This window comes from Fistularia commersonii, chromosome 1 (assembly GCF_037954325.1).
Source record: "Fistularia commersonii isolate RoL2024-O1a breed Wild chromosome 1, RoL_Fcom_v1.0, whole genome shotgun sequence".
NCBI classification, from domain to species: Eukaryota; Metazoa; Chordata; class Actinopteri; order Syngnathiformes; family Fistulariidae; genus Fistularia; species Fistularia commersonii.
This window is the reverse complement of record NC_141284.1, coordinates 20,692,063-20,717,253: the sequence shown is the minus strand read 5'-3', so window position 1 is coordinate 20,717,253 and position 25,191 is coordinate 20,692,063. Positions and strand designations below refer to the sequence as shown.

General features: G+C 43.7%; 3 protein-coding genes across 5 annotated transcripts; 1 reads left to right on the top strand and 2 right to left on the bottom strand.

The window, feature by feature from the left end:
* The first annotated feature begins 160 nt into the window (after positions 1 to 160).
* Positions 161 to 2,494, top strand: LOC147237776 (akirin-2-like). The gene is made up of 6 exons (XM_086154003.1): positions 161 to 342; positions 663 to 844; positions 1,013 to 1,156; positions 1,247 to 1,396; positions 1,833 to 1,904; positions 2,062 to 2,494. Exons 2-6 carry the CDS (start codon positions 670 to 672, stop codon positions 2,070 to 2,072), a joined length of 552 nt encoding a protein of 183 aa, XP_086010129.1. The 5' UTR covers positions 161 to 342; positions 663 to 669; the 3' UTR covers positions 2,073 to 2,494.
* orc3 (origin recognition complex, subunit 3) lies at positions 1,829 to 11,348 on the bottom strand. Of its 3 annotated transcripts, XM_086153982.1 has the most exons (21): positions 11,075 to 11,345; positions 10,901 to 10,967; positions 10,687 to 10,784; positions 9,618 to 9,756; positions 9,377 to 9,481; positions 9,097 to 9,260; positions 8,876 to 9,018; positions 8,442 to 8,601; positions 8,141 to 8,254; positions 7,899 to 8,032; positions 7,645 to 7,708; positions 7,442 to 7,558; positions 7,278 to 7,357; positions 5,757 to 5,890; positions 5,457 to 5,551; positions 5,258 to 5,355; positions 5,027 to 5,168; positions 4,051 to 4,167; positions 3,687 to 3,766; positions 3,345 to 3,478; positions 1,829 to 2,001 (listed from the first exon to the last, which is right to left on the bottom strand). In XM_086153982.1, exons 1-20 carry the CDS (start codon positions 11,096 to 11,098, stop codon positions 3,373 to 3,375), a joined length of 2,181 nt encoding a protein of 726 aa, XP_086010108.1. In that variant the 5' UTR covers positions 11,099 to 11,345; the 3' UTR covers positions 1,829 to 2,001; positions 3,345 to 3,372. The 3 variants fall into 3 exon arrangements, with proteins under 3 accessions (XP_086010108.1, XP_086010099.1, XP_086010117.1); XM_086153973.1 differs by lacking the exon at positions 1,829 to 2,001 and having other exon boundaries at positions 3,278 to 3,478; positions 11,075 to 11,348; XM_086153991.1 differs by lacking the exon at positions 1,829 to 2,001 and having other exon boundaries at positions 3,278 to 3,478; positions 5,457 to 5,548.
* A 1,050-nt stretch (positions 11,349 to 12,398) lies between these two features.
* Positions 12,399 to 24,989, bottom strand: znf292a (zinc finger protein 292a). Its single transcript, XM_086153962.1, has 8 exons — positions 24,840 to 24,989; positions 23,062 to 23,216; positions 21,784 to 21,862; positions 21,396 to 21,531; positions 21,046 to 21,248; positions 19,555 to 19,691; positions 19,013 to 19,154; positions 12,399 to 18,924 (listed from the first exon to the last, which is right to left on the bottom strand). Exons 1-8 carry the CDS (start codon positions 24,987 to 24,989, stop codon positions 12,760 to 12,762), a joined length of 7,167 nt encoding a protein of 2,388 aa, XP_086010088.1. The 3' UTR covers positions 12,399 to 12,759.
* Between the last annotated feature and the right edge of the window lie 202 nt (positions 24,990 to 25,191).

The following is a 25,191-nucleotide window of genomic DNA, read 5'->3' as shown; positions in this document are numbered from 1 at the left end:
GACATGATTCGAAATGACCATTTACAATATGGTAACCGAAAGTATCTCAAAATACAAATTTCAAACGATCGTGTTTCGGGTACGGACGCCCCTCACCCGCCTCCTTAGCCGAACTCAATGTCCCATCATGCACTGGGGATGACGTCTCCAGTGACGTCATGAGCAGGAGATGCTGAAAGCTCCGTATCGAAAACAAGTAGCTAAGTAGCGATAGCTAGCTCCCCCTGTCTAACGGTAGTTAGCCCGTAGCTGACTGAGCGTCACCACAACTTTTGGGAAGCAACTTTTAGAGCAACCCGAGTTGTTACTTCCAGCTGCAGAGCCCCAGGTTTTCTCCCAAAGGTAAGACAACTCTATCTTACTCGACAGTTAATCGCAGTGTCCTGTCAATGTGGTAGCCACAGCTAACGGTAGCTTTGTTTTCTTTTTTATTATTGACTAGCCAAGAGAGCTAACGTTAGCTTGCTAGCAAATCTTTAAAGCCTCATCTGCGCAGCATGATTAGCGTGTACTTATCAGCGAAGGAAACTCGCTTTGGCGGATCAATTCACACTGACTATCGCAGGATGTGTTGAAGTGTGCAGTCATCATCCCGTCATATCTATTACCGCCACACTACAGCGTTGTTTCAGCGTTTATCATCCCTTCTTGTTTAACCCAAGTAAAGTCATGGCGTGTGGGGCCACCCTGAAGAGGACCATGGATTTCGATCCCCTCATGAGTCCCACTTCCCCCAAACGACGAAGATGCATCCCCGTGTCCCCGTCGTCCTCGTCATCCCCTAGGAAGTACCTGAATATGGAGCCTTCGCCATTTGGGGAATCTTCGTCAAGACTTAGTGCAGGTATTGTCGCCGGTCAGTCAGCTGGGTGTCTAGCCAGGGACGCGGGTGGCATTAGCAACATGTTGAGTCACACCAGATCAACCCCCGCAGCTTACTATGTTTTAAATACTGTCTTAGCGTGAGATCTGTTCGTGGATGATGACTAGATTCACCTTTCTTTGTCACTAGAACAAATCCTCAACAGCATCAAGCAGGAGTACAAACGCATACAAAAGAGGAAGCATCTAGATGGAGGCTACCAACAGTCAGAGTGCTGCTATTCTCCAGAGTCTCCATCCCAGTCATCTACTATGAATGTTTCCACCATGCTAGGTTCGTGAAGCATCAGAACATCAGGCTATCAGCAGCTCCACGCATGTCAGCAACATTTGTTTCTTTGAAATGTCATTTTGAATTCCACAGGGGCATCGCCTGGAGGTGTTTCACCATCTAGGAAAGAACAGCCATTATTCACCCTTAGACAAGTTGGAATGATCTGCGAACGCCTGCTGAAAGAAAGGGAAGACAAGGTCCGGGAGGAGTATGAAGAGACCATGACTTCAAAGTTGGCAGGTGAGTTCAGTTTACAGAAGGAGAGCTGTAAAGCTAAACAGGAGACATGTAAACGGAGGCTTCTTCGATATTAATTCAGTTAATCATGTTTGTTTTGCCATGGTTTCATGAAAGCTGTAAGTAATTGTTACATTGAAAATCCAAAGTCAATAGAGAGGGATTCCGTTTTACTTGCTCTTTAAAATTAATTTCTCACACTCAATTTTAGTTAATATCAATGCTGAGAGCACTTTAATGCCTCAATCAAATCTAATGAAGCATTACACAAGGCTTTGACATCTCCTCGTATTCATGTATTTGTCTCGTGGTCTTGTTACTTTTGTTTGATGTGTTTTCCAGGATTTGTCAAATTGATTTTTATTCCTATCCGTAAGTGAATGATTTGTTCAGTCCCAGAAATCTGTCATGAAGTGTCATCGCTCGCTTACCATTGCAGAACAATACGACACCTTTGTGAAGTTCACACATGACCAGTTAATGCGACGATTTGGGGAACAACCTGCAAGCTGTGAGTTCCTTCCCTTTATCTTCACTCGATTTCCACATTCTTGTCTCCCTGGCACCATGTTTGCAGGGAAAGTCCTGGCTCTTGTTTGGAGCTCCACCTTTGAAGTGTAAAGTTACAAGTCTGTTTTCTGAATTTATTTAATCCCCCTTTTCTCCAGATGTTTCCTGAGCATGCAAGACGGCCTTCACTTGCTGCAAGCTGTCATGTGAAATTTCAAGGAAGGAGTTAAAAAAAAAAAAAAGTTCATTGTTGGAGATTCAGTTTAGCTACTTAAAATGAAACTTTTCTTACTGTGCCATATTTCTGTCTCTCGGGCAAAGATTTATATAAAGCTGTTGTCAGTTGTTATCACTCAGTTGTAAGCAACTAGGTGCTTCCTTATGTAAATTAATGGACCCCTTCTCTACCAGTGGCCTATGTTCCTGCTGTACATGCAACTACAGTTATCACACTTTTGTAATGATTCCCAGCATTCCAGGCTTTGTCACTCTCTTGTTACATGTAAATATGGTAAAGCGGCGTAGAATTTTACAGAAGGTTTGCTGGTCAATCTGAAATGGAAGATATAGTTGAACAGAGAATTTGTTTGCAGTTTGTCCTCTGTTCATTGCTTTTTTTTAAGCATAAAGTGAGCTAATTTGATCTTCGCTCTTCCCTACCAGTGTTATTTATTTTTGTTTTACTGGTATTTCTTTTGAATCCAATGTACCTATTGGGAACAAATAAATCTTTTAAAGAGGACAATGGCTGTAATGTGCAGGGTCTCCTCTCTTCTTGTAGAGAGGATTTTCCAGGACAATTTCAGAGACGAGAGCTATGACAAATAGAGCTCACCTATACAACGTCTGTGAAGAAGTGCTGAGAAAGATTTATGGAGCAATGAGATAAGAAATGGCTTTTGCCTCAGCAGACAACAACTGTAAGTAAACAAAAGATAATTCAAGTTTCTTCACAAACTGTTTTCTATTAGGAAAGAAAGGCCAAACTTTTCAGTCCAAAAGCATGTTTTATACACAAAATTGTGTCATAACTGCCCTTATGGACCTCTGAGGATAAAAGCAGGATGTTTTCTCTTCCTGGCATTTTCCTTTTGGTCACCTGCTTTTTTTGACCATGACATCTTCTAATCTGCCCCGGCTTTACAATGAAAAAAATCAAATCTGAAGTCTGACTAATCAGGTGGGACGTCCAAATAAGCGGAATTGACAAATTCTCAATTTGGTACAACTTTGCTTTTGGACAAGTATTAAGGGAGCATCTTCAGCACAGGCAGCAATGGGCCTCTAAAAATTCTCCAATACATTTTGCTCCACTGCTGAAAAACAAAGTTGTTTGGTTTGCTTCGATGTGTAGGCAGAAATAAATTGGAACTGTTTCTCGGCCACTTGTTATCTTTATTAGGAGGCCCAACACAAACTTTAACAGAAGATGTAAACATACAATTTTGATTAAGGTTGAGTGTTCTGGGTCAGCAACTTCCCCAGGTGAGTCGAGCCACATGGTCCGTCTTCTGCTTGGTAGACTTGATGAAGCCCAGAAATTCAAGCTCTGACACTGCTTGGATAAAACGAGCGCTGGGAAACCGGGTTGAGGAACAATGTTTCCAAAATTCACTAAAATTCCACTGTTCCAAAATTCCTGTTCTACTGTTATGTAGAATCGTTGACTAAACTCACTTATTTTTCATAGTTATGGGCAGTTTTTGAAAATTTGTTCTAAACTGAAATTCAGTTATCAAGTTCACCGACATCGGAAAAAATAAAGGAACTTCTTGAAGGATACTGTTTGACCTCATCCACCTTGTTCAAATCCTCTGAACCGGGTTCTTTCCCCTCAGCAGCCGATACCACCACAGCGTAGGCCTGGAGACAAACAAAAAGCAGGTGATCAGTCTGGGCCGATGCTCTAATCTTCAGATCATAAACAATACTTAGTAAAACTGACTGTCCTCAAAATGGCTCAAAGAACCTCTGCCTATCTGAAGTTTAGTTCTGATCATGTTCGCTTGGGGATTTAACCCTTGACATGCCGCAGCCCTTACAGTACACTTCTACTCAACTGTTACTTTTACACCCTTGCCAGAAAACTTTCACTCGATGTGGACCAAACCCAACCCAGTCTGAAATTAACTTTGGTGTGATCTCACTTCCAGCCAGTCGTAGAGGTTGATCAGGCGGCCACATTCCAGGTGCAGCTTGTAAACAATGCAAATGTCAGGAGCGACACAAGAGACTGTCCCATCTTCATGTTTCAGGGTTTCGTTCTGAAAGCAAGAGGCATGGTGAGCCTTTTTAATCTCTATTACTGTTAAACACAAAACATTAACATTTTAAACATTCTGTATGAAAATAGATATTTATAACACCAGAAGCCAGTGAACCATCAACACACACTCGTTGACAAATCTCAACATTTCATTTAACATTTTGCCAGGAAGAAACTGCGTAAACAGTGTGAAAGTACCGAACCTGATGCTCCTCTGAGGTTTGGAGCAGGAACCTCACAGGAGGATCATTTCTAATCTCTGCTTTTCATGGAAAGCTGAAGGACATGAATTCTTTTACAGATAATGAAATAGTCTAATAAGCCGAGGGGTTTTCATGTATTCTAACAAGCTGCACATTGTTTTTGCTCGGGCGTGTAATTCCAGAAAAAGGCCAAATGTGCTCATTAATTCATAGGTTTGAAACCAGAGTCATTTCAGCCGCGCGTGTGTGGTTTAAGCCTTTGTAAATTAGTTTTAGGAGATTATATAACCTCGACAAGACAATGATGGAGCTCTTCCCGCTTCTCGTCATGTCTTGTCCTGTTTGTCCTTCTATCCGTGACACCTGAATTTAATATCTACACTTAATTCACTGTCAAAGTCACCTGAGGCTTTTCTTTCAGACTCAGCTCAAATAAAAGTCTTCCATTTAAAAAAAAAAGCGAATAATTTAATTTATTTTTTTTATTGTTTTTTGCAGTTGCAGATTATAAATTGTTTCAATGATTATAGTTGAATGCACTTGTTTTGCTGGACTGCGAAGGTTTTCGTTCTCCGTATTGAAGAACAGTCAGTCAAAAAAGCATTAGCTTGTGCTGCTGTCTCGGAGGAACTCGGCTATTGGAGGCAGACGTACCTGCAGATAAAAGTGGGGGCTGCCGAGTGCAGCTTGGATGGATGTGCGAGGTGTAGCGTTGAGGTGGCGCCTGATGGAGGCAGATGAACTATAGTAGCAGATTTCATTCAGTGTCTGAGACTCTGGAGGCGAGAGGTGGCTCCTGGGGGGGGGGGGGGGGGTAAGTGTAATAAAAACACATGCATGTTTTATCTTTTATAACACTATCAACCCAAAGGTGCTCTGCCTCACCTCACTAAGTCGTCCATAAACTCTAGAGCTTTGTTGCGCAGCATCTCAAAGGGACTCAGCCTCTTGGATCTCCGGGTCTCATTCATTTGTAGCAGAGCCTGGAATCAGGAGAAAAACCCCATGAAGGTGGACATATCAGCCAGGAGGATTCACTCCAGCAGAAATGCAGGAGGCACATTTGGACAAACTGGTAAGACACCTTCTGCAGCTGGGCCAGATCAGTTTTTTTCTGAATATCTTTCACTGGGGAGGTGAGATGCTCCTCTGCTTTGATGGCGGTTTCAGCGACAGCTGCTGTGAGGAACAAAAAAAGTAGCAGACTTTGCCGGATATGTGAAGCATAACATTTGCATAACTTATGCAACTCACCAGCAATCTGAGGAAAGAGACATTTCAAGCAAAACAGATGCCAGAACTTGTTATCACTCACAAAGGTGACTCAATCTGGGATTGACATATACAATACACAATTAACACATAGATGCCTTTCACTGCTTACCATCCAACTGTTGAAATTCTGTGAGCATGCCTTCCAGCTGGACAAGAGCGCTCTTCATCTTCTTTGACTGGAAGGTGCACAGGATATCTGCGCACCTTCGGAGCGATGCAGTCAACTCATCTTTGGCCAACATCCTGGAACCAGCGGAGATTCACAAAGTCAGTCAGGAATCCTGATTAATGTAACAAAAATCAATTGTTGATACTCCCTCGGCAGAAGAGCCAAACACAGTTTTCATATTTAGGAGTGACAATGACTTCCCTGACACCCACAACCGTTCTTTAGTTGCAGACATGATGCGGAATAGAAGCTTAACAGGGCTGCATTGCGGAAAAGGTCAACGTAGTAATCTGACTGAAAATAGACATTTATGATCCGTTGGCACCGTGAATACAAACCAAAGCAGTGACACTGACAACAGCTGTTTTCTGTGCCTTTCTCTCCATAATGACATTTTAACTGGTATTTATGTGTGTTGCCATTATGGGGAGTACAAATGGAATTCATTTGTAAAAGCAGCTGTGGAGATATTGATGTACTAAATGGTACAATGTGTGACCTGCCTGACACACTAATGCACAAACACATAAAAATACACAGCACCCCAGTGACTGGCTTACATGACCGATGAATCCCGCTATGGGACTTGTACATTTTTTTTTTGTTTTTTTTTTTGCTTATGCTTTATCTAAATTTAGCAGCGCTGAAACTCCAGCAGCCTCCAGCTTTGGGACAGAAACCGCCACATGTCCTTAAACTCAATCGATGGCTGCCCTTATTTTATACGATGCTCGTTTTAGAAACATCAATAAGCCAGAGCAAATAGTGCCAAAAGGGAAGCGGCAGAAGAACTCACACAGACGTGGCAGACTCTTGCGCGGCAGGAAAACAAATGGGGGGCAAACTGCTAAACTTAACATTCAGCATGTTTTTTTATGCATATATGTATCCTCAGGTGTGCTGCATGATTTTTTTTTATGATGCTAAGCAGATTTCTATGAATGGGTGTGTGTACAAATGCATTCATGTGCAGAGGTTTTTCAACATTTAAAACCTTGTCACTTATTCCACCTTTTAAACGCCCAATCTACAACCCACATCTACAAATACTCCATATTGCACTATACAAGACGTGTCAATCTAAATAGTTTTCCACAGCATTGACATTCCTGTGATGAAATATGAGAAGTATGGAATGGAAATGGTGGCACGTGTAACTGGGTTTGTTCAGAAGACCTTCCACATGGCCTGGAGAGCAAACGCGTGTCTGCAGCTGCTTCGCCCACCAGGAGGTGCAAATTTAACCAGATTGCGTTGGATGTGTCACCATCTGGTGGTTAAATGCTGAAATATTTTTTTTCCTTTTGCTAAAACACTTGTATGGATGAGATGTTAAAAAAAATTATCACACATCTAAGCCAGTTGGATTTATAAGTATCTTAAAACAATTAACCCAAGCCCTGTAATTCAAATGTTCCCAGTTATCTGTGCGAATTCTCAAATAATAGGATTGGGACTTACCTCAGAAGCTTCATGGCTGTCTGGTAATCCTCATTCTCCCATACATTCTTCTCCAGACAAATTAAATGGAGCTCCCTGATCTTGAACACAGAGAAAATTCAGCACTTCATGGAGGTCAAGAGCGAGAAACGGATCATTGAAAGATAAAAGTAGCATTTTCTTGCCTGTTTTCCGAGGGGGTGTCGAGGTAACGATGAGGTCAGCGTGTGGAGGCACCTCAAGACTGGATAATAGTTCGTGTGGTATTTGTAGAGCTGCTTGATCAGTTTCATACACACATCCTAAAAATGAAGTGCAAAGTGATATACCAGACGGTGGAGCCAGATATCGTGCTGCCTGAGACAGAAAGATTGAAAGCCAAGTTTACCTTTAGGTAAGTATCATTCTTCATCAGCTTCTCCCGCTCTTCAGATTCTTGCTGCTCCGCATACCTTCAGAAACATCAAGATCCACCGCATGTTAACGTCTCAAATGATTTGGCGTCTCAGAACCAACCAGATGAAACCGGCATATGGGTTCACCAGCAGCGAAACTCAGGGACAGGAACAGGGCAATATAAAAACACGTCACAGTTTGATCACATTCAATATTTGTTTATTTACAGCGATCTTTGAAACATACCTCTTGAATGATGGCAACTCCCTGATCCTCTCCAAGTCGGTTTGGCTGAGCTGCCCCAGGTTCGCCACGGCTTCCTGCTTCCCACAGCACAGGACACTGAGCGGCTGGGAGTGGAAGTGCTCCAGGAGGGCCAGCTGAGTGAGGAGAGTAAAAACAAGTCACTCATACGTCACTCCACAAGCATATAACACACACACACACGGTGGCACAAAGGATAAAGCAACAGGAGGGCTGTTTGGTACCTGGATGCCCTTGATGAAGTTCCTCACTGAGAAGTCGTGGAATAGGAAGATGCTCATCAGCACCTGCATCACTTTCCCATTGAGCTTAAAGGGGAAGCTGGGTGTCAGGATCAACTGCAAATGTAAGAACAATTGAAAACACTGCATTTGATTGACCTGTTGGGTGTTAGAGAAGAAAACTGGTTATAGATGACCTTATTATTGACAAGAAAGGGTTAAACCACCACCCCCATGCCTGTGGACATTTTATGAAGGTGGTGAACTGAATCTCAGAAATGCGTGGCGGCGTCAGTGACCGCACCTTGTCTATGACTGTGGCCAGGTGCTGCGTGCAGGACAGAGACTGGAAAAGCTCGATGCAGAGCAGGGACGACACTGAGTGGGGCAGCATGTGCTGGATGGTGCTCGGTGACGTGGCAATTCCAAAGATGAATATGATCGGAAGCCTGTCGATGTATCGGCTGTGAAACGGGTAAGTTCAGACACGCTGTCAAACACATTCTCTCACATTTCAAGGGGAGAGAACTGAGATTCTCCACATGGTTTTCTTTTGTTAGATTATCTCAAGAATCCATGCCTTGCTCGTGTTCAGTGCAGTCAGAGCATGTGAGACAGCACATGGCTCTGGAATAGGCGCTTGAGATTTGATTACAAAGGCCAGAAAGGTTTTAAAAGTGATCCTTCACTAAGGTCATAACAGCTAGGACACATTTGACCTCACTGGAAATGTCCCACCTGCAGATGAGTATGAAGTCTTGAAGAACTTGCGGGTTGAAAGCCTCTAGATCTTTGAAAACAATGACAATGGGGGGCTGCAGCATTTCATCGGCCATCTCCGAAGAGCTACGTTTCTTTCCAGGTGTGAGAGAGTTCGAGTTCTGCAAAATAGGAGATGAGATTAAATTTAAACAATTCGTGCAAACATGCTGATGCGCAGCTCTAAATTAACGCTTTACCTTGGTCTTTGAGATGTACCAGTCACAGAGTGTGCTCAGTGAGCAGTGCACACTCTTATGGAGCAAAGTGTCATTCTGAACCGTTTCCTCACCATCCTCATCACCAACGGCTACTTCAGCATTCATTAACCTTTCCAGTATCCTCTTCATCAAATGTTTCAGTGCTAAAAGAATAAAAGTAAAAATATACTAAAACAATTAATAAATATCATTAGTATCAATAATACCAAATATTGATGATATCATCTGAAATGTTAATAGTCCTGGCATTTCACATTACCTCCACACTCTTTGGCTTCTACTGAGACAACATGTGGTGTGACGGACTGTTGGAGCAGATCTGACAGGCTCTGGAAGGTCGAATCATGATCTGGTACATTCACCCCTGTGGAGGTCAGCAAATAAGGAGAGAAGAAAACAAAGCACACCGTAGATCACTTTTCTTTTAGACTTTGTTGGTATAGCTGGTCTAATTTAATTTAAAAACAAACAGCTGAGCTGCATAATCCAGCATATAGTACCTAGCACAAGGGCAGCCGTGGGAACCTCACTGGCTCTCATTTGAGAAGCCCAGTCGCTGTGCTGGCGGGTGGAAGAGCACTTCCTGGTGAAATCCAGGAGACTGTCCAGGATTTGTCGATTGAGCTCATCTTGAAGAGCCTGTCAGTCAAGAAAAAATATATACACACAATATTATATGCTAGCCATCACTCCATGTGTCCCGTCTGATAAGCTGCTCCAGTGGCAGAGAGCAGCTGGGGCTACACCACATTATGTTTCTTAGAAAGTTTTTTTAATATCTCCAATGACCTATATCTTCATATCCCTTTCATTATCCTGGGATCGTGAGAGACTTCTTCTACCTCGAGAAACCCTCTTTTTCCAAATGAGTTACACAAAACATTGTGTCATCTCAAGGGAAATCATTTATTATCTAAATTGCTGAATAATAATAATAATAATAATAATGTTTCCTTTATTAATCCCTTTATTAATCTCCAGAAATTTCTCAGAATTTCTCTGCAATTGACCCATCATCATGGATGAACCATAAACATTTGGCTGCCGTCCATCAGCGCCAGGGGAGCAGTTAGGGGTTGTTGTTGTCTTGCACAACAACACTTCGACGACACTGGAGAACCCACGCAGAACGTGGAAACAGCACACAGATAGGTTGGAATCCAAACAGGGACCTTCTTGCTTTAAGGCAGAAGCGCTAACCACTGCGCCAGGAACACATTTAATGGCCTCATAATGTCGTGAAAATAAGATGTGCAAAGGTTTAAAAATTGTTCGATTTAAGGTGCTAGAAAACAGTGTGATCATAAAGGGGGAGAGATCGACGGATGGAAGGAAAGACAATAAGTAATTTGTGCGAGTAGAAGGGGGTGCAGGGAAGAGGGCTAAATTGAATAAAGTGATTGGAAAAAAGGGATGCGGGGAGAACAAGAAAAAGCATAATCCTCATCGTTGGTCTCAAATATGTCACATAAACGTCATATTATCAGGTTGTTGTGACAGCAGTTTTGCCAACAACGATGGTGTCAGTGAACGCACCACGGCGTGCGGATGTCAGGTTGTCACCCTCACCTCCGTGTCTGCCTTCACCCGGCTCCACAGATCGTTGCACAGCGTGAACCGTTTGTCGCGGTTCTCGGTGCCTTCGCAGCCAAGGATGAAATAATCCTCTGCGGAGAAACGTCGCCGTTAATCCTGGGCTCCGGGCGTCCGGCGAGGCCCCCAGGCCGCCCGCCGGGCCGAGGAAGAAGAAGACAAACTTCCGACACTAGGACAGTGAACTCACCCACGCCGAGCGACGCCTTCTCCTCCCTCTTCTTCTTCTTAGCGGTAGGCTTGAAGACGAAACAGCCCTGGAGTGTCGACAGAATTCGTGAGTACACGCAAAAAAGGGAAACATGATCAAAAGTGTCTGTTGTTTCCGCTGCGTAGTTTGACGTCTATCGCCATCCCGAGTTACCTTAGAAACCGATGTTGTTGACATCTCGGCGTTAGCAAACAAGCTAGCAGCGCCGAATCGAACGTTGCTTTCGGGGGTTCGAGAAGATTCGACCCCTCGGAGTCTGGACACCGTGAAAATGTTGATATTCTAGTGAAGACTTTCTCCTCCCCTCGCCGTGGTTTTCCCCCCCGACGAACACCCGCCACTTCCCGCCGGAATGACGTTGCCGGAAAGGGGTGTTTTCTAGGTCGTATCGGTTGAGCCCATGTTCCCGTTTCCATTCCCTCTCCCCCCGCTAGTGTTCCCACGTCGAGGTGCTTCCTCGGTTCCCTCACCTGTCCTGCTTCGCTCCATCGCACCTGGTCGGTTTGTCTCGCATCCCCTCCAAACGATTTTCCCCTGATTTCAAACATATTTTAATCACAGAATGTTAGAAAACTAATTTATTCACTCATCGTCCTTAACTATATAAATGCGGCCTTGTCTGCGGAAGCTGTTCAGGTCATTACAAAATCTTGTCAAAAATTTTGACAAGAATTATATGTGGCCTTGGTCTTTTGTTGTGTTATATTTCTTTAATTATTGTATTACTAAATGATTTGTTGTCCTTCTGTGACATATTGAAATATATGAAAAAAAACAAGTCCATTAGGTTATTTTACCGTTTTCATTTTGGCCATGCACTGTGCTGGCTTTATCGAGTCTTGGATTCATTCATTATCTATACTGACTTATCCTGCAGTCAGTCATGGTGGAGCTGAAGCCTATCTAGGCTGTTGTTGGCAAGAAACTGTGTCTAGCCTGATTGATCCCAGGAGCATCTCGGAGCAGATGCATCAACCTTGGAGCATCAACCTTCACTCTCTTTTTCCCACTTCCTATAGATATGCGACCATTCACTCTCATTGGAGACATCCAAACATTTACACATCTGCACAATTAAGAGTCTCCTGTGAAACTCCTGCAGGTTTTTGGACTGCGGGAGGGAACTGGAGAACCTGGAGGAACCCACGAAGACACGGGGAGAACATGGAGACTCTGCACAGAATCCAACCAGGGACCTTCTTGCTCTGGGAGGGTAGCTTACTACTGTGCCATCGTGTCATTGTATCATATCCATTATAGAAAATACTGTCTAATATCAACAGCTTATTTTTGTCAGAACAGTCCAGAAATGAATAGTCCATACAACAATCATACTGCGATGCTAAGTAAAACCCGAAGAGAAAAAATTAAAACTTGACACATAAATATCTGTAGACAATACTTTATAAAAAAAAAAGAACCAGTAACATTTTATTGAACACTTTGTGGAAGACATGTAAATATTACAGATAGGTCTACTAGTGTTGAAAAAGGATGAAATAAATACAAACAGAACTTTAAATCCCATAGGGATATATAAAAACCATAGTTTTTCTTTAAAAGTATCCATTTAGCAAAAGAAAAAAAAACATTTTCAGTACTAAGCATAAATACAAACAAGAGTCTAAAATCTATGCCCTATTGATTACCTGGTTATTATAACTAACATACATACTTAAAATCATCCAAGACATTTTTCATTTAAGTACAAAATAGGCCATTTCATCGTTAACTGTGACCATGACTGTTAACAGTTGGAAATCTGATGCATGAACAAACCATTCTGCAGCATACTTCTCAAATCCTGAGTGAGATTGAGTTGTAAATAAAGTAACGGGCTATAATCCACTGTAAAGCCACTTTTTTATAATGACTATGGGCTTCATGTCTTGTAGCTGTTTTAGCAAAAGATCAGCACCATCCGAAAAGGTTTTATCCATCACAATTTTTACATTGCTCACTGATTTGAGATTGAGGGGATTTCTGAAGTCTACGTAGCTTTCACAACCTCGAAATTCATCATTCATTTTGAATTTCATTGTAGATTTCTGAGTTTGCTTTTGAGTTTGTCGTCTTTTGGACGGCAGCTCTGCACTTGACTTATCAGTCAATTTGCGTTTGGAAACGGGGGTTGACTCTGACGTTTCCAAGAATTTAAGGAAAGAGTCTTCAAGCCCTAAAGGTTTAAAGGAGACAGGCATGATGCCATCGTCCCGTTGCTCTTGGGATGTCGGGGTACCAGGATTTGAGTTCTCTCTTGAACTGTTAACAGTCGTACGATTCCTAAGGGTCTGCATCCTCTCTGGACAGGCTGGTGTAGGATGTGCAGGTTTTCTGGGGCGCCCCCTTTTAGCTCCCCCGTCTATCCCAATGGAAACATGAGACTCTGCACTATCTTCGTTGGACAGTTTGCTGTCCTCCTGGCCTATCCTGTCTACCACGTCATCTGCCTTCTGGTCACTGGATTTCTCACCGTCTTCTATCTCTGTCTCCTCAGAGGATGCAGTGGATGCAACCTCAGATTTCTCTGCATCTTTGTATCTGGCACGTGAGTACTTTTTACAGAATATGAATTGGCTCCTCTGGTCTTCAATGTATCGCTCTGTGAGGCCATGAGTGGTGTAATGCTTAAATATATTTTTCTCAGCCCGTTCCACTGTATCACAGCCGACTATCATGCATGGGTACTGCAATGCAAACTTCTTGGTACACATGGCTGAAGCTTCTTCATGTGATTTTAGTGTAGGTTTTCCAAAGCTGGTCCAATGTTCAATGGACTTCCCATCTTTCTTTTTAGTGTTTTTTTTCTTCACTTTGAATTTGCTTTCGACATTTTCTTTCCCATTGTTCACCCCTGGGAAAAGACCAACCGATTTAGTTCTCCTACCGTCGCTTGTCCTCGGATCGTAAACGTAATCGTGCTTTTTTATCAAGTGACGGAGGAGGTTCGATTTTGTCGAGTAAATGCGGTCGCATTCCTCATATTGACACCTGAATGTGGAATCAACTGAGCCACTCTCAGAGATGGCAATTTCCTTGTGGTAGTTCTTGATGTGCTCAATGTACTTCTCCACAGAGTTAAAGGGGAGAGCACACTCGGGTCGGTCACAGTCAAAAGTACCAATCGGCATGCTGGCCATCATGGCGGTGGCCTTGTCACGGGTAAACTTGTGAAGTAAGAGGTAATGCTGCACTAACCGTGTGATTCCCATGAACACCCGAGAACAGTTTTTTACTTGACACCTGACTTCATTGTCCTTGCTTATACTCTCAAAATTCTCCGGCCCGTTTGTAACAGTTGTCTTCTCGGGGTCACTTTCAATTTTGCTGGCGGGCAGGGTAGCCTGATGCATGGCCTTGTAATGGAGAATCAGATTGTGTTGGATGGTAAAAGCCGCAGTGCATCCTTCATGAACACAGCGATATGGTCTATATGGACTGTAGGCATTGTCTGTTTCAAACATCTTTAGCCCCAGTCGCTTCTGAAGATTCTCCTTTCTCTGAAGTTCATCCTTTGTTGGCGTATTTTTTGAGCTGCTTGGTTTTTCTGGTGAGGATGAGGAAGAAGAAGTTGAAGGAGGGCTAGACTTTGGTACTTTTATCTTAGCTAACGGTGCATCTGAATTTCCATGCTGCTCTTTTGGTTTCCCAGCTGGGCTAAGTTTCTGCTTCAAACTACATTTCTGTTTCACATCTGGACTCTTTTTCACAACAGCTGCATTAAGTTCCTCTGGGGAATGTGGGGGGACTGACAGTTCTACCTCAGCAATTGGCCTGTCATTCAGATAGCTCTGAGGCGAAGGTAACCGTGTCACAGTTGACACTGAAGGTGGGATGTCCTCTTTTACAGTGTTTCCTGGTGAGGTGACTTGAGGAACATCCGGTTTGTATTCATTATCTGCTTGAGGCGCAATGGCAATGTCAAACGGTTCTTGTTTTATCGCAGGTAGCAAAGGTGCAGATTGTATCGGGGGACGTGCATTGGCGTCAGCAGCTGGACGGCTAATAGACCCATCATCTTTTTTCAGTCTGAATGCTCGCCTATTACGAGCGCTAATCCTTAGCTTCTGAATTTCTGCCTTCGACAATCTGTGAACTTTTTCATAGTGAATTCTCAAACCCGTTGTTCTTGTAAATGTTTTGGGGCAAATCTGACAAGGATATGGAGCAAGTTTGGATGGAGTTCTTTTCAGTTCATCTATCATTTCAGTAGAGAAATCATGCATTTTACTTAGATGTTTGAATAATGCCTCCTTTGTCATGAATGAGTACTCGCAATCATCCTGGTCACATTTAAAAGGTTTAGCTACTTTTTCGGGGGGCTTGTCATCACTTTTGCTCAAGAGCTTATTTTTTTCAATTTCAGAGGTTTTATCGGAATGACTGAGATTCTGCTCTAAGGAGAGATTACTCCGCATCTTCTCTTGTGCTGCCTCGATTAAATCCAACCGTTGAAAGGCATGTGAAATTTCCATCAAGTGGTCCTCTTGGTAGGCTGTGGCAGTGAGGGCAGAACTACCCAACTCCACTTCCTTCTCTGTCTGGTTCTCAGGAACGACAGAGAAATTTGAATAGTCCATTATATTTGTATGTTGGGGTTCTTGTTTAAGCACCATAGGTGAAGTCAGAGTAGTCAGGCTACAGGACTCTTGTGAGAAATCACCATTTGGCATACTGTATACTGCTCCGTTGGTGTCCGGAACATGGGGGTCATTGAGAAAGTCAAGAAACGATGTCGGCAGATCGGCGGTCAGGTCAATTTCGTCCAATGGTCTGCACTGTGAGCGTTTGGACAGGTGACCTCCAAGAGACTTTGTGCTTGTGAACTCTCTGAAACATCTCCTGCAGATGACTTTACCATCTTTAATAATAGCTGGCCATTTTGTTCGTTTGCTTAACTTACTGCGTTTTCCTTTTTGCGAGTCAGAGTCACCGCCCTTTTCATCCGAGGGCGTCGCCTCGCAATCGACAGTACAGTCTCCGTCATAATGGAAATCAGTCTGAGCAACACTGTGTGGACTAATCATGCCATCCACGGAGTTCCCCATTTGTTCGTAACCAGAATTCGTCACATCTTCCGTTTTTATCATTGCAGTTCCAGATTTTAATCCACCCTGGACCTCTGGGCTAAGACATTTCATTGGAATATCCACTGGTGGGCTTTGAATGACCGCGCTCTCAGTCTGAGCATATGGATTATGGTAGCCTCCTTCGGGTAGGTTGTGAATCGTTGAGATGTTGCTTTCATTATCCAGCTGTCCTGACATACTTGCATTTCTTTTGGTTTCATTTAAACTGTCTCCACTGTTTTCTGGAGGCATTAGTCCATATTGATGCCCCCCGTTATGCATCTGGCCTCCGTTGTCAAGCATCAAAGAGCTAGACACATACTGAGACATTAGACTTGAGTCTGAGGGTGGATGGGCCACGGTAGAACCGTGTACAACTGCCATCGAATGATCTCTCTCAGCCGGGACAGATGTGGACGTTTGATAAGGGTCTGCCTGCCATTGAGGATAGCTGCGGGAGGGGTAGTCATTCACGTTGAAGTCATCCGGATAGCAGTTGTTCATAGGAGGCGAAGACCATTGCTGGGACATGTCTGACTGCATTACTGCACCGGCATTATTTGGGCCTCCCCATAACGGGTACACTGTGGGGTTCACCATTGGAGTGATAGGCACAGGCTCCATAGAGCCAGAGTAACACTGGGCAGGTGAGGTTGAACATCCCACTTGATAATCAATTTGCTCCATTCCGAGTTTGTTGCATAGTGATCCTGGCTTTTCCGTTGGCCTGTTTCCCATGTTCTGAAATTGATTGGGTGTAGCTAGTCCCGGTGTCTTTTTCGCTGTAAGTTTGGCCACTTTGTTGTACTTCTTTGCCAGTTTCCAGTCTTCGAATATCTCAGGGTGCTGCTTCTTCACATGCCTGGACAAACTTTTGTTGGTACTGTATGCTCTTGTACAATCATTATGCGGGCAACAATGCAAGTTTTCTTCATTGCCTGTTACAGCAGGCGTGGTGGAGGGATATCCTTGAAGTGAACATGGAATTTCTGTCTTGATTTGGGTTGGAGAAATAATTTGTGGTATCACCTTCTGAAATTCATAACTTTGCATATTATTGTTTCCCTCTCCTTGTTGACTTGCCACAAGATTGGTAGCGCTGGGAATAGGATATACTGGAGGAGTCTCCCCTTGCTTGGCCATATCATGTTGTGTGTGTGGTGCCTCCGGTGCTGCTTTCACATCAGTTGGTATCGAACTGGGGTTTGTCAGTGGAGTGTAACATTTCTCTGGTTCTTTCATTACAGGATCTCCCGCAGAATTGAGCATGCTTTCAACTGAATGCTTCACTCGCACAGGGCCAAATTCTTTAGCCACCTCAGGTGATCTGCACGGGGACAAGTTTGCCTTCGACGCTTCGTTCAGAAACACATCTGTATTAAGGTTACCAGTGCAAACACCAGCAGAGTGCATGCCCTCTGTGCACGGTTTGCTCTCCTGTGGTTGTTCTACAACTGGATTAACGGGAGGGTTTAGGTTTGTGATGGGCAAATTGTTTACAGGATAATGTGTGCCATGAATCTCTTGATGAGACAGGAACTGAGACTGGGAGTAGAATATTTTACCACAGTTATCCGTTGGGCAAGTATAGGTAAGGTAATGCTGTGCCTCATGGTCATATAAAAGGTAGGCCTCACTAAAAACCTCACCACAATTGGGGAACATGCACTGAGCCTTAAACTCTGGATGTGTTTTTCTGTGCATGAGAAGTTCAGAATTGGAATTAAAGTTGGCCTTGCAGTCCAACTGTATACAGATATAGGGTTTGCTGCCACAGTGCATCTGCAAATGGTCATTAAGATGTCTTACATTTACAAACTGCCGCCTGCAATACTGGCAAACCACTTTCTGTTTTTGTATTTCTAAAAACCTCATGGCCTCTTCATCATCTTTGTGTGATCTAACATGAGCCATGAGGTTGCGGAAAAACTTAAAGGCCTTGGAACAGTTCTTCACAGGACAGAAACAGTCTTGACTTAGCTGTGGGTCAGATGTAGCTGGTTCAATCTTCACGGGAGGTGTGTTTACAGATGGGTTTCCAATTGTACATTCAATTTTGACAGGACTGAGGTTTGTCTTGGTGGCAATCTTTGAAGTTTTTGTGGGGCTTTTAGGGGACTGAGGTGGCTTGGTTACTTTCCGAGCAGCTTTCATTGCAGCTAGTCTCTCTTTGCAAGATTGCTTTACGTGTAATGCTACATGTGGCTCTAAAACCTCCCTACTTTCAAAACTGTCCGCACAAATAGGGCAGAGATACACTCCATCTTTAAAATGCTTTTGGGCGTGGCGAACAATTCTGTGACCCAGGAACTCCTTGTCGCACAAAACACAGTACTGCATGTAGGCTCTCCAATTTCTGAACCGAGCTGATACAAATCCCTGCTCCCGGAGTTTTTTAGCCTCTCTGTTTTTTTCTCTTTCGTCCGTGATTTCGTTGAGTTCATTTGTAGTGGTTAAGAGAAAATCCTCCAGGTCTCTGTATTCTGGGACTTTGCCAAGTGTACTTTCTACCTCTTGTTCGTCCGTATCATTAAGTGTGTCAATAGATGAGACGATACCCGCCTCCTCGCCCATCAGTGCCAAGCAGTTGCATTTCAACGTTTTCCAGTCCCAGAACTCAGGATCAAAAGGCCACTGTGTCTTCAAGGCCAGCAATAACTCACAGCGTAAAGAATTGGGCACTGGTAGACTTCCGTCTTCCTCGGGTTTTTGATCAGGCTCATTGTAAAGTGACTCAACAGCATAATATGAGTCAACGGTGGGCTGGACAAGGAATTCTGTCAACTGGCATGCACGCTTAACTTCTAGATCAGTTGGCAGGAGGCAGGAAATAGTCTTGCAGATAGTGGACTTGCTATCCTTGTGGTCACTTGAGGTCATTTTTAGAGCTTGAATACACATTTCCACACATACTGGAAGCCCCACTTCTCCAACCTGAGGACATATAAAAATGACATAAATGGATTTGCAGATGCTGAAGCGTGAGTTGTTGTATTTCTGTTTGTTTATTTGTTTGTTTTACCTCATTTTGGATGACTTTGATAAGAAACAGAATATGACAGACACTTCTGCAGAGAAGCGCCATCTCTTTGCTGTGGCTGAGAAATGAATCAGCTGACGACTCTAAACGCATGAGTAGCTTACTCCAAAACAGTGTGAGTTCCCTAGAAAGGATCACAATTAATACTTATATAGGATTTTGATTTTCAAATGTTGTCATCCAGATTTACAAATAACCACATACCCACAAGAATAAACATGCAAAGCACGACCTAAAACTTGGAGAGACAGTAATTTATATTCCATCCTGTCTTTACAGCAGTGCCTTTTTTCCATACTATAGTAAACTATGGAATGATAATCCTTACAACACTAAGCAGCTGCCACGCAGCTCAAAAGAAAGTCTCTTAGAGCCTGTAACAGCGTGTGATGTTCATTACAGTGATTGCTCCAGTTTCTAAAATAAAAACTGATTTCATTTATTTGAAATTGTACCCTGAGAACATTTTTGGCAAGAATACTGTTGTCTGAAACGATTCATCAAAAGCAAATGTCAACACTTACCAGGCACAATAAACATCTCCTTGCAGAAGCTGCCGCTTGAGAAAGGCAGAACATAAGCAGAGAGCTCCTTTCTCATCGGCCTCTGATTCCAAGTTACAGATCATTTCAAGAGCATCTTTACAGTCTATTGATGATATCTATTGGTAAGAGAGAAAGAAAGCAATTTAGAAGGAAGCTAATGAGTAGCTTCCAATTTTAACTTCTCCACTGGAAGCTGTGTGTTGTATTTGTAGGATTATTGAGTAGCCAATTTCTCTAAAATGCATTACATGTCGTTGTTCTGGGCTGCTGAAGCCATAAAAGGTCTGTACAGGCTGAAATAAAACTTACAAAAATATAGCCATTACTTTTGCTGCTTTCGAGGGTGTGCTATTCATCAATGTTCTTGTTGCTAATAATGATCTGTATGTGCCAAAGAAACTAAGAGTCAGTTTCAAACCTTCATCATAATGCCTTGGAACGAACACAAACTCCATCATAAAAACTCAGGACTTAAACTTGAAAATCTCTCTCTTTGCAACAACAACTAGCCATCAGCCAGCACCACCGGCGAGTGCCATCTTGTCTATAGAAAGAACTCGACGAGGTGAACATTGCCCAATATTGACTTCCTGTCAATATTGGTGCATCCTTTGTGTATTGTTCACCGAAGCAAGACTGCGGCTCCACTATGTCACAGTCGGGCTCGACAAGCATTTCATGCCAGGCATTGAAAAATGATTGCTGCATCACCGAGTGACCGCTCTTGAGTTTGTGCTCATGTCTTTCAGGAGCATCGGTGGACTGATGTCTTACTTCCTTTTAAGTTGACTCGTACTGAATGACTCTTTGGAACAACTGTACGGCTACAAATGGAGAAGCAAGAAGAGTGTGTACTTGTCATTTCAGACACAAAGTAAAACCTTCTTCGCTGAATCAGTTCCCCTACACAGCAGAGGACACGCTCTGGGGCCAGCTCCGGTTCTTTCTACCAGTGCCATGGTAAGAGGGATGGAGGAGAGTATCATCTTTCTAACAAGTCTTTGATAGAGTGAGAACCAGACGCTCCGAATGGAAACCCACAGAAACTCGTGGAAATGTGAAGCTCTGTTGTTGATCTGCTCACATCCGTTTCCAAGGATCGCTCTAATTCAACCTACGTCCATAGTTGTAACTATTTGTTATACTGTTAAAACCATGTTCTTCAGTAGTGTCAAAAAGATTAGGAAAATGTGTTTTTAGGGCTACAGCTGTCTTGTCGTTGAATGTAGATGATGTGCAGCTTTTATGAACATGTAGGTAAACATTAGTATGACCTGAAACTGAAATTTGGGCATCCTTGGGAAATTTTAGTTGCAGCATCTTGAACCATCAGAAAAAGAGATCTCGTCGTAGGTTTGCTGATCGTGAGAGATACGATCAAATAGTGCGTGACAGTGGATCAGATAGACATACTGTGCGAGCACAAAGATGAATGTCTTTGAATGTAGAATAAACTCGGCAGTCTCTTACCTCTTCCATTAGTTGCTCTTGATTTTTGGTCATGCAGATGCAGAGCAAATAGTTTTGCTTGAAGTTCCCTTTTCCTTCATATCCTGGATACTCCGAGCACATCTTCGCAAGGACCGCTGCTTTATCAATACTGTCCACTTTGATAAGGTGCTTTATCCGCATATTAAGGAGTGTCGGACCTTCCAGCTCAAGATACTCGTGAACTAAATCGCAGGGAAAGAAATGGAAAAGTCACCCAAAAATGAAACAAGAAAAGTCGCAGTTTCTTAAATCACTGAACATTCTTGATTTTGTGACACCATAACCAACTGCCCCTAAAAATAAATGCATCGAAGGACAGCGAGACTAACTTTGCTCAGTTTGAGGAATTGTATTTGACAAGATGCTGCTTAGTGTGGTGTTGGACCAGACGCCATCCTGCTGTGCCAGAACTGAAAGCAGGCGAAGCTGTGTGCTCCCACTTTCTTGCAAAAGGCTGTGTGCCAACTGCAACAGAAGATAAATAACAATGCAGTAACTGAGATACTACAACTTCATGGAAAATATTTGCTGTCCAAAGAGACACGCATATTATACCATTATTACTAGGTGAATACAATTAAATTACTTGGAGTAATTTCCTGTCAAGAGAGGCATTTCAAATTGTATTCTAGCCAAACTGAATGCATTATGTGTCATATCTTTGCTTATCTCTGCAAAGATACACCACAAAGAGTCCACAGCTGTGAGGATACTGACCTTCATAGAGGACTGAAACTCCTCCCATAAGGCACCAGGGACATGCTGGGGCAGTAAGAGCACCAGCTCTGCACAGCTCCTGCGTATTCAACACGGTCAATTTGTGGAAGTCAAATCGAGGTCGGACACATCACAAATGAAGGGCAACCACACAAGACTATATTCACAAAGTGTTGCGCCCTGGATCCATTTTTGGAGTAAAAGATTGAAAAAGACACAATGTGGTAAAAACAGCAACATTAAAAAACTACAAGATCTGGAAATGTATCATTAACAAGTCGAGATGGGATGCAATAACGTGAGATATGATCATAATGCCTCAGTCACAATATGATTTCAGATCCTTGAATTTTTTTTCAGCTGCATTTTATGTCACTGAGGGAAGACTGTTTTTTTCCCACAATCTGTTTATGTCATAAAACTTTTATATATTTTTCACCGCCGCAAAATTTATTGCTGCAAAATATAGCTGTAATGCAGACAGACTGACATACATGGTCATAAAAACTCCTTTATAAGGGTTTCAATCTCTTGATCAGTATAAAATGTTCAATGGCGGCTCAGTGGAAAACATAGCAACACCTCCATATTTAGACAATCTGCAGCGACACAGAACGTTTTCATACCATTTTGAATATCCCCGAACATTTTATCTGGTGTGTGAGGATATCAGTCAAAAATAAGTATAAAATATGTAAGAATGGCAGATTCAGTAATCACAATCCAGAGATAATTGATACAATACTTTCTGCAGCAACTGGTTCTTGCTTTTATTCGGTGCAGATGCTGCACCTACGCGGCCGCTCTTGCCAAACATGTCTGCGGGCTACCTGCAGGAGGTAGTGTGCATATCTACTCTGTATTTACAGCCTCCAGGAATTCAGAACCACTTGAAATGCACACCGGGTGAATACTTTCAGATTGGAGAGTATCTTGAAACTTTTTCCCCCCATCAATTTACTTTTTTGATTCTGCTTCCTTTCTACCATCATCTTCCATGCCATTTGCAAACATACTCGTGAACAGAGGAAGAAATATATTTGAAAAACAAATACCACATTTGGGAGACCAGGCAAGCTGATATTTTGTCTAGATTAACACCAAGTCTTACAAACCATCCGCCACTTCAACACTTATGGCACCAATCCTCCAAATTAACAAAATTGCTTCTCTGAACATGTAAAGTGTCATAAACAATCCCATTACGCTGACAGTTTTTTTTACAAGTAAAAAAAACCTGAATTTCCAGAAATAGCAACAATGTAATGTCAAACTCACAGTGCTAACTTTTCAAGTAGGAGTGGCACATTTTCACATTCGGAGGAGAGACAGGAGGCGGCGTTTGCAAAGCTGAGGATGGCCACCGTGTAGACCTCCAGCAAAGGCAGGGGATCCTCATCAGTTTTCCAGCGACCGGCATGTTCCACAAGGACCTGGGAACAAAGGCATCCACGTTAAAATCATGCCATTTCCCATTTCCCAAACAAATGCGTACATTGACAGTTACTAAAACCACGGGGGGAGTAAAGGTCGAAATGTGCTTCTTGAATCTTGAATCTTCGAGCTTAGGACATCTTTGACAGCATTTTAAAGTAACTTCCCATGCTATTACTTAATTGTAATCTTTGCAAGTCTTGACAGGCTATACTATTTTGTATTTTGTACTACGGAAGGGTTTAGTTGTAGACATGTCAGCGCAGTCGGTCGTGCCCATTTACTGGTGATGAATATCACGCAGACTTTGGCCTAGAGGGACAAGATTGCAGATAGTAATAACATCTCAAATAAGGATTTTTCTGAAATCGGACAAAATACTGGAGCCTCATAGCAACTTGGGCTCAATCAAAGTGGTGAAACTTTTGCGTTCTGTTCTCACCACAAATTCAAATAAGGGTCCCAAGAGGATTTAGATGAGGGGAAAAAACACACCCGACTATAACACCTTAATACCTGCAACATAAATCAAATAAGTCACAAGAGCATCCGAGGCAGGGGAGCGAAAATGTCCTTTTTCCAGAGGAAAAAACAACAATCTCCCTGTTTTGCCCTCCTTCCCTCTGGAAGATCTCGACCTTCCAGAGTGAAGTCCCTCCATTTCTGCTCCACGGACGGATCCTTCCCCATCAGGAGGGAGCGGGTGATCCGTGGCGAACTCACACGAACCGACAACTTTAAACGCATAAAATCCACACACTGCTCGTCGAAAACCACTGATTTTGCAGCCGCCGTGCACGGGCTGCCGTGCTGGGGCTCCAGGTACCCGGAGAGCTCGCCTGGAATTTAGGTAGTCGGGGCAGATTAATGGGACGGATGTGTAATGGAGGCAGTGACCACAGCCGCGGCTCCCGTGTACACCGAGCTCCCTGCCGGCTGCAGACGCACCGCCGCGCCGGGGCTGAACGTCCCTCAGCATCTCCGCTGATGTGGTTAGCTGGATTAATTAGTGCAAAGGGCCCGGGCTAGCAGCACCTTGGAAAGGGGGGGGGGACCATTGATCCTAACCGGGAATCAACTCAGCTCCACAAAAGTAGCCGTTTCCACACCGACGTTAAAAAAAAACCCAGCAACACAACGATGCGTTGTTCGTTGGGCCGGATGGGCTGTTCGCGAGCACACACGGCCGGGGACTTCGGTGCATATGACCGCAATCGCCCGGTGAAATCTCGCTAACCTAGTTGTCCATTTTTTGCACAGCATGACCACTGCACAGGACAGTGGGACCCTGCATACCAGCTAGCAGCATTCATTTGCTATTAGCTCCCTGGCCTGGAAAATACGGGTAATACGTGCACAATGCGCGCACATCGGGGTGACTCCTCGCCGTGCGGGTGGTAGGATCGCGCAGATAAGCGAACGCCACGCGTAAACATCACTGAAACAACGGACGAAAAGCACGGAGGGACTTTTTTTTCTCCCCCCTCTTGAAATGCCAGGCAGCTAGCAGGGCAGCTAGCTCCTTAGCTACATTGTTGTAGCAAATGTAGACGCGCATCCTCGGCCAGGAAGCCAGAGGGGCTGCAGGCTGCCCGGGATGAGCGCTAGGAAAACGGGCTAACCTGGCAGAACTCCTGGCAGAAATGCAGCGAGGCTTCCGATGGAGGTTGGGAACTTGCTTTCAGAACCGCCGTCAAACCGTGGAAGCGCTCTCGGAGCTCCTCGATAGCTTTCCGTGTGTCATATTCCTTCTCTGTCTCCCCCTCCGCCATCTTCACAACAATCACGACCGCGTACGCACAGATGTTACGCTGCCAGGATCGCACACGCACGCGCACGCAGGGGCTTGGGGGGGTGAGGGGGGCGCTCATGTGGGGGCACGGTCAATGTGTGTGTGTGTGTGTGTCTGTGTCTTTCACACACTCCTGATGTCAACAGAGCACCCATGACCTTACAGAGAGTCACCCATGGACG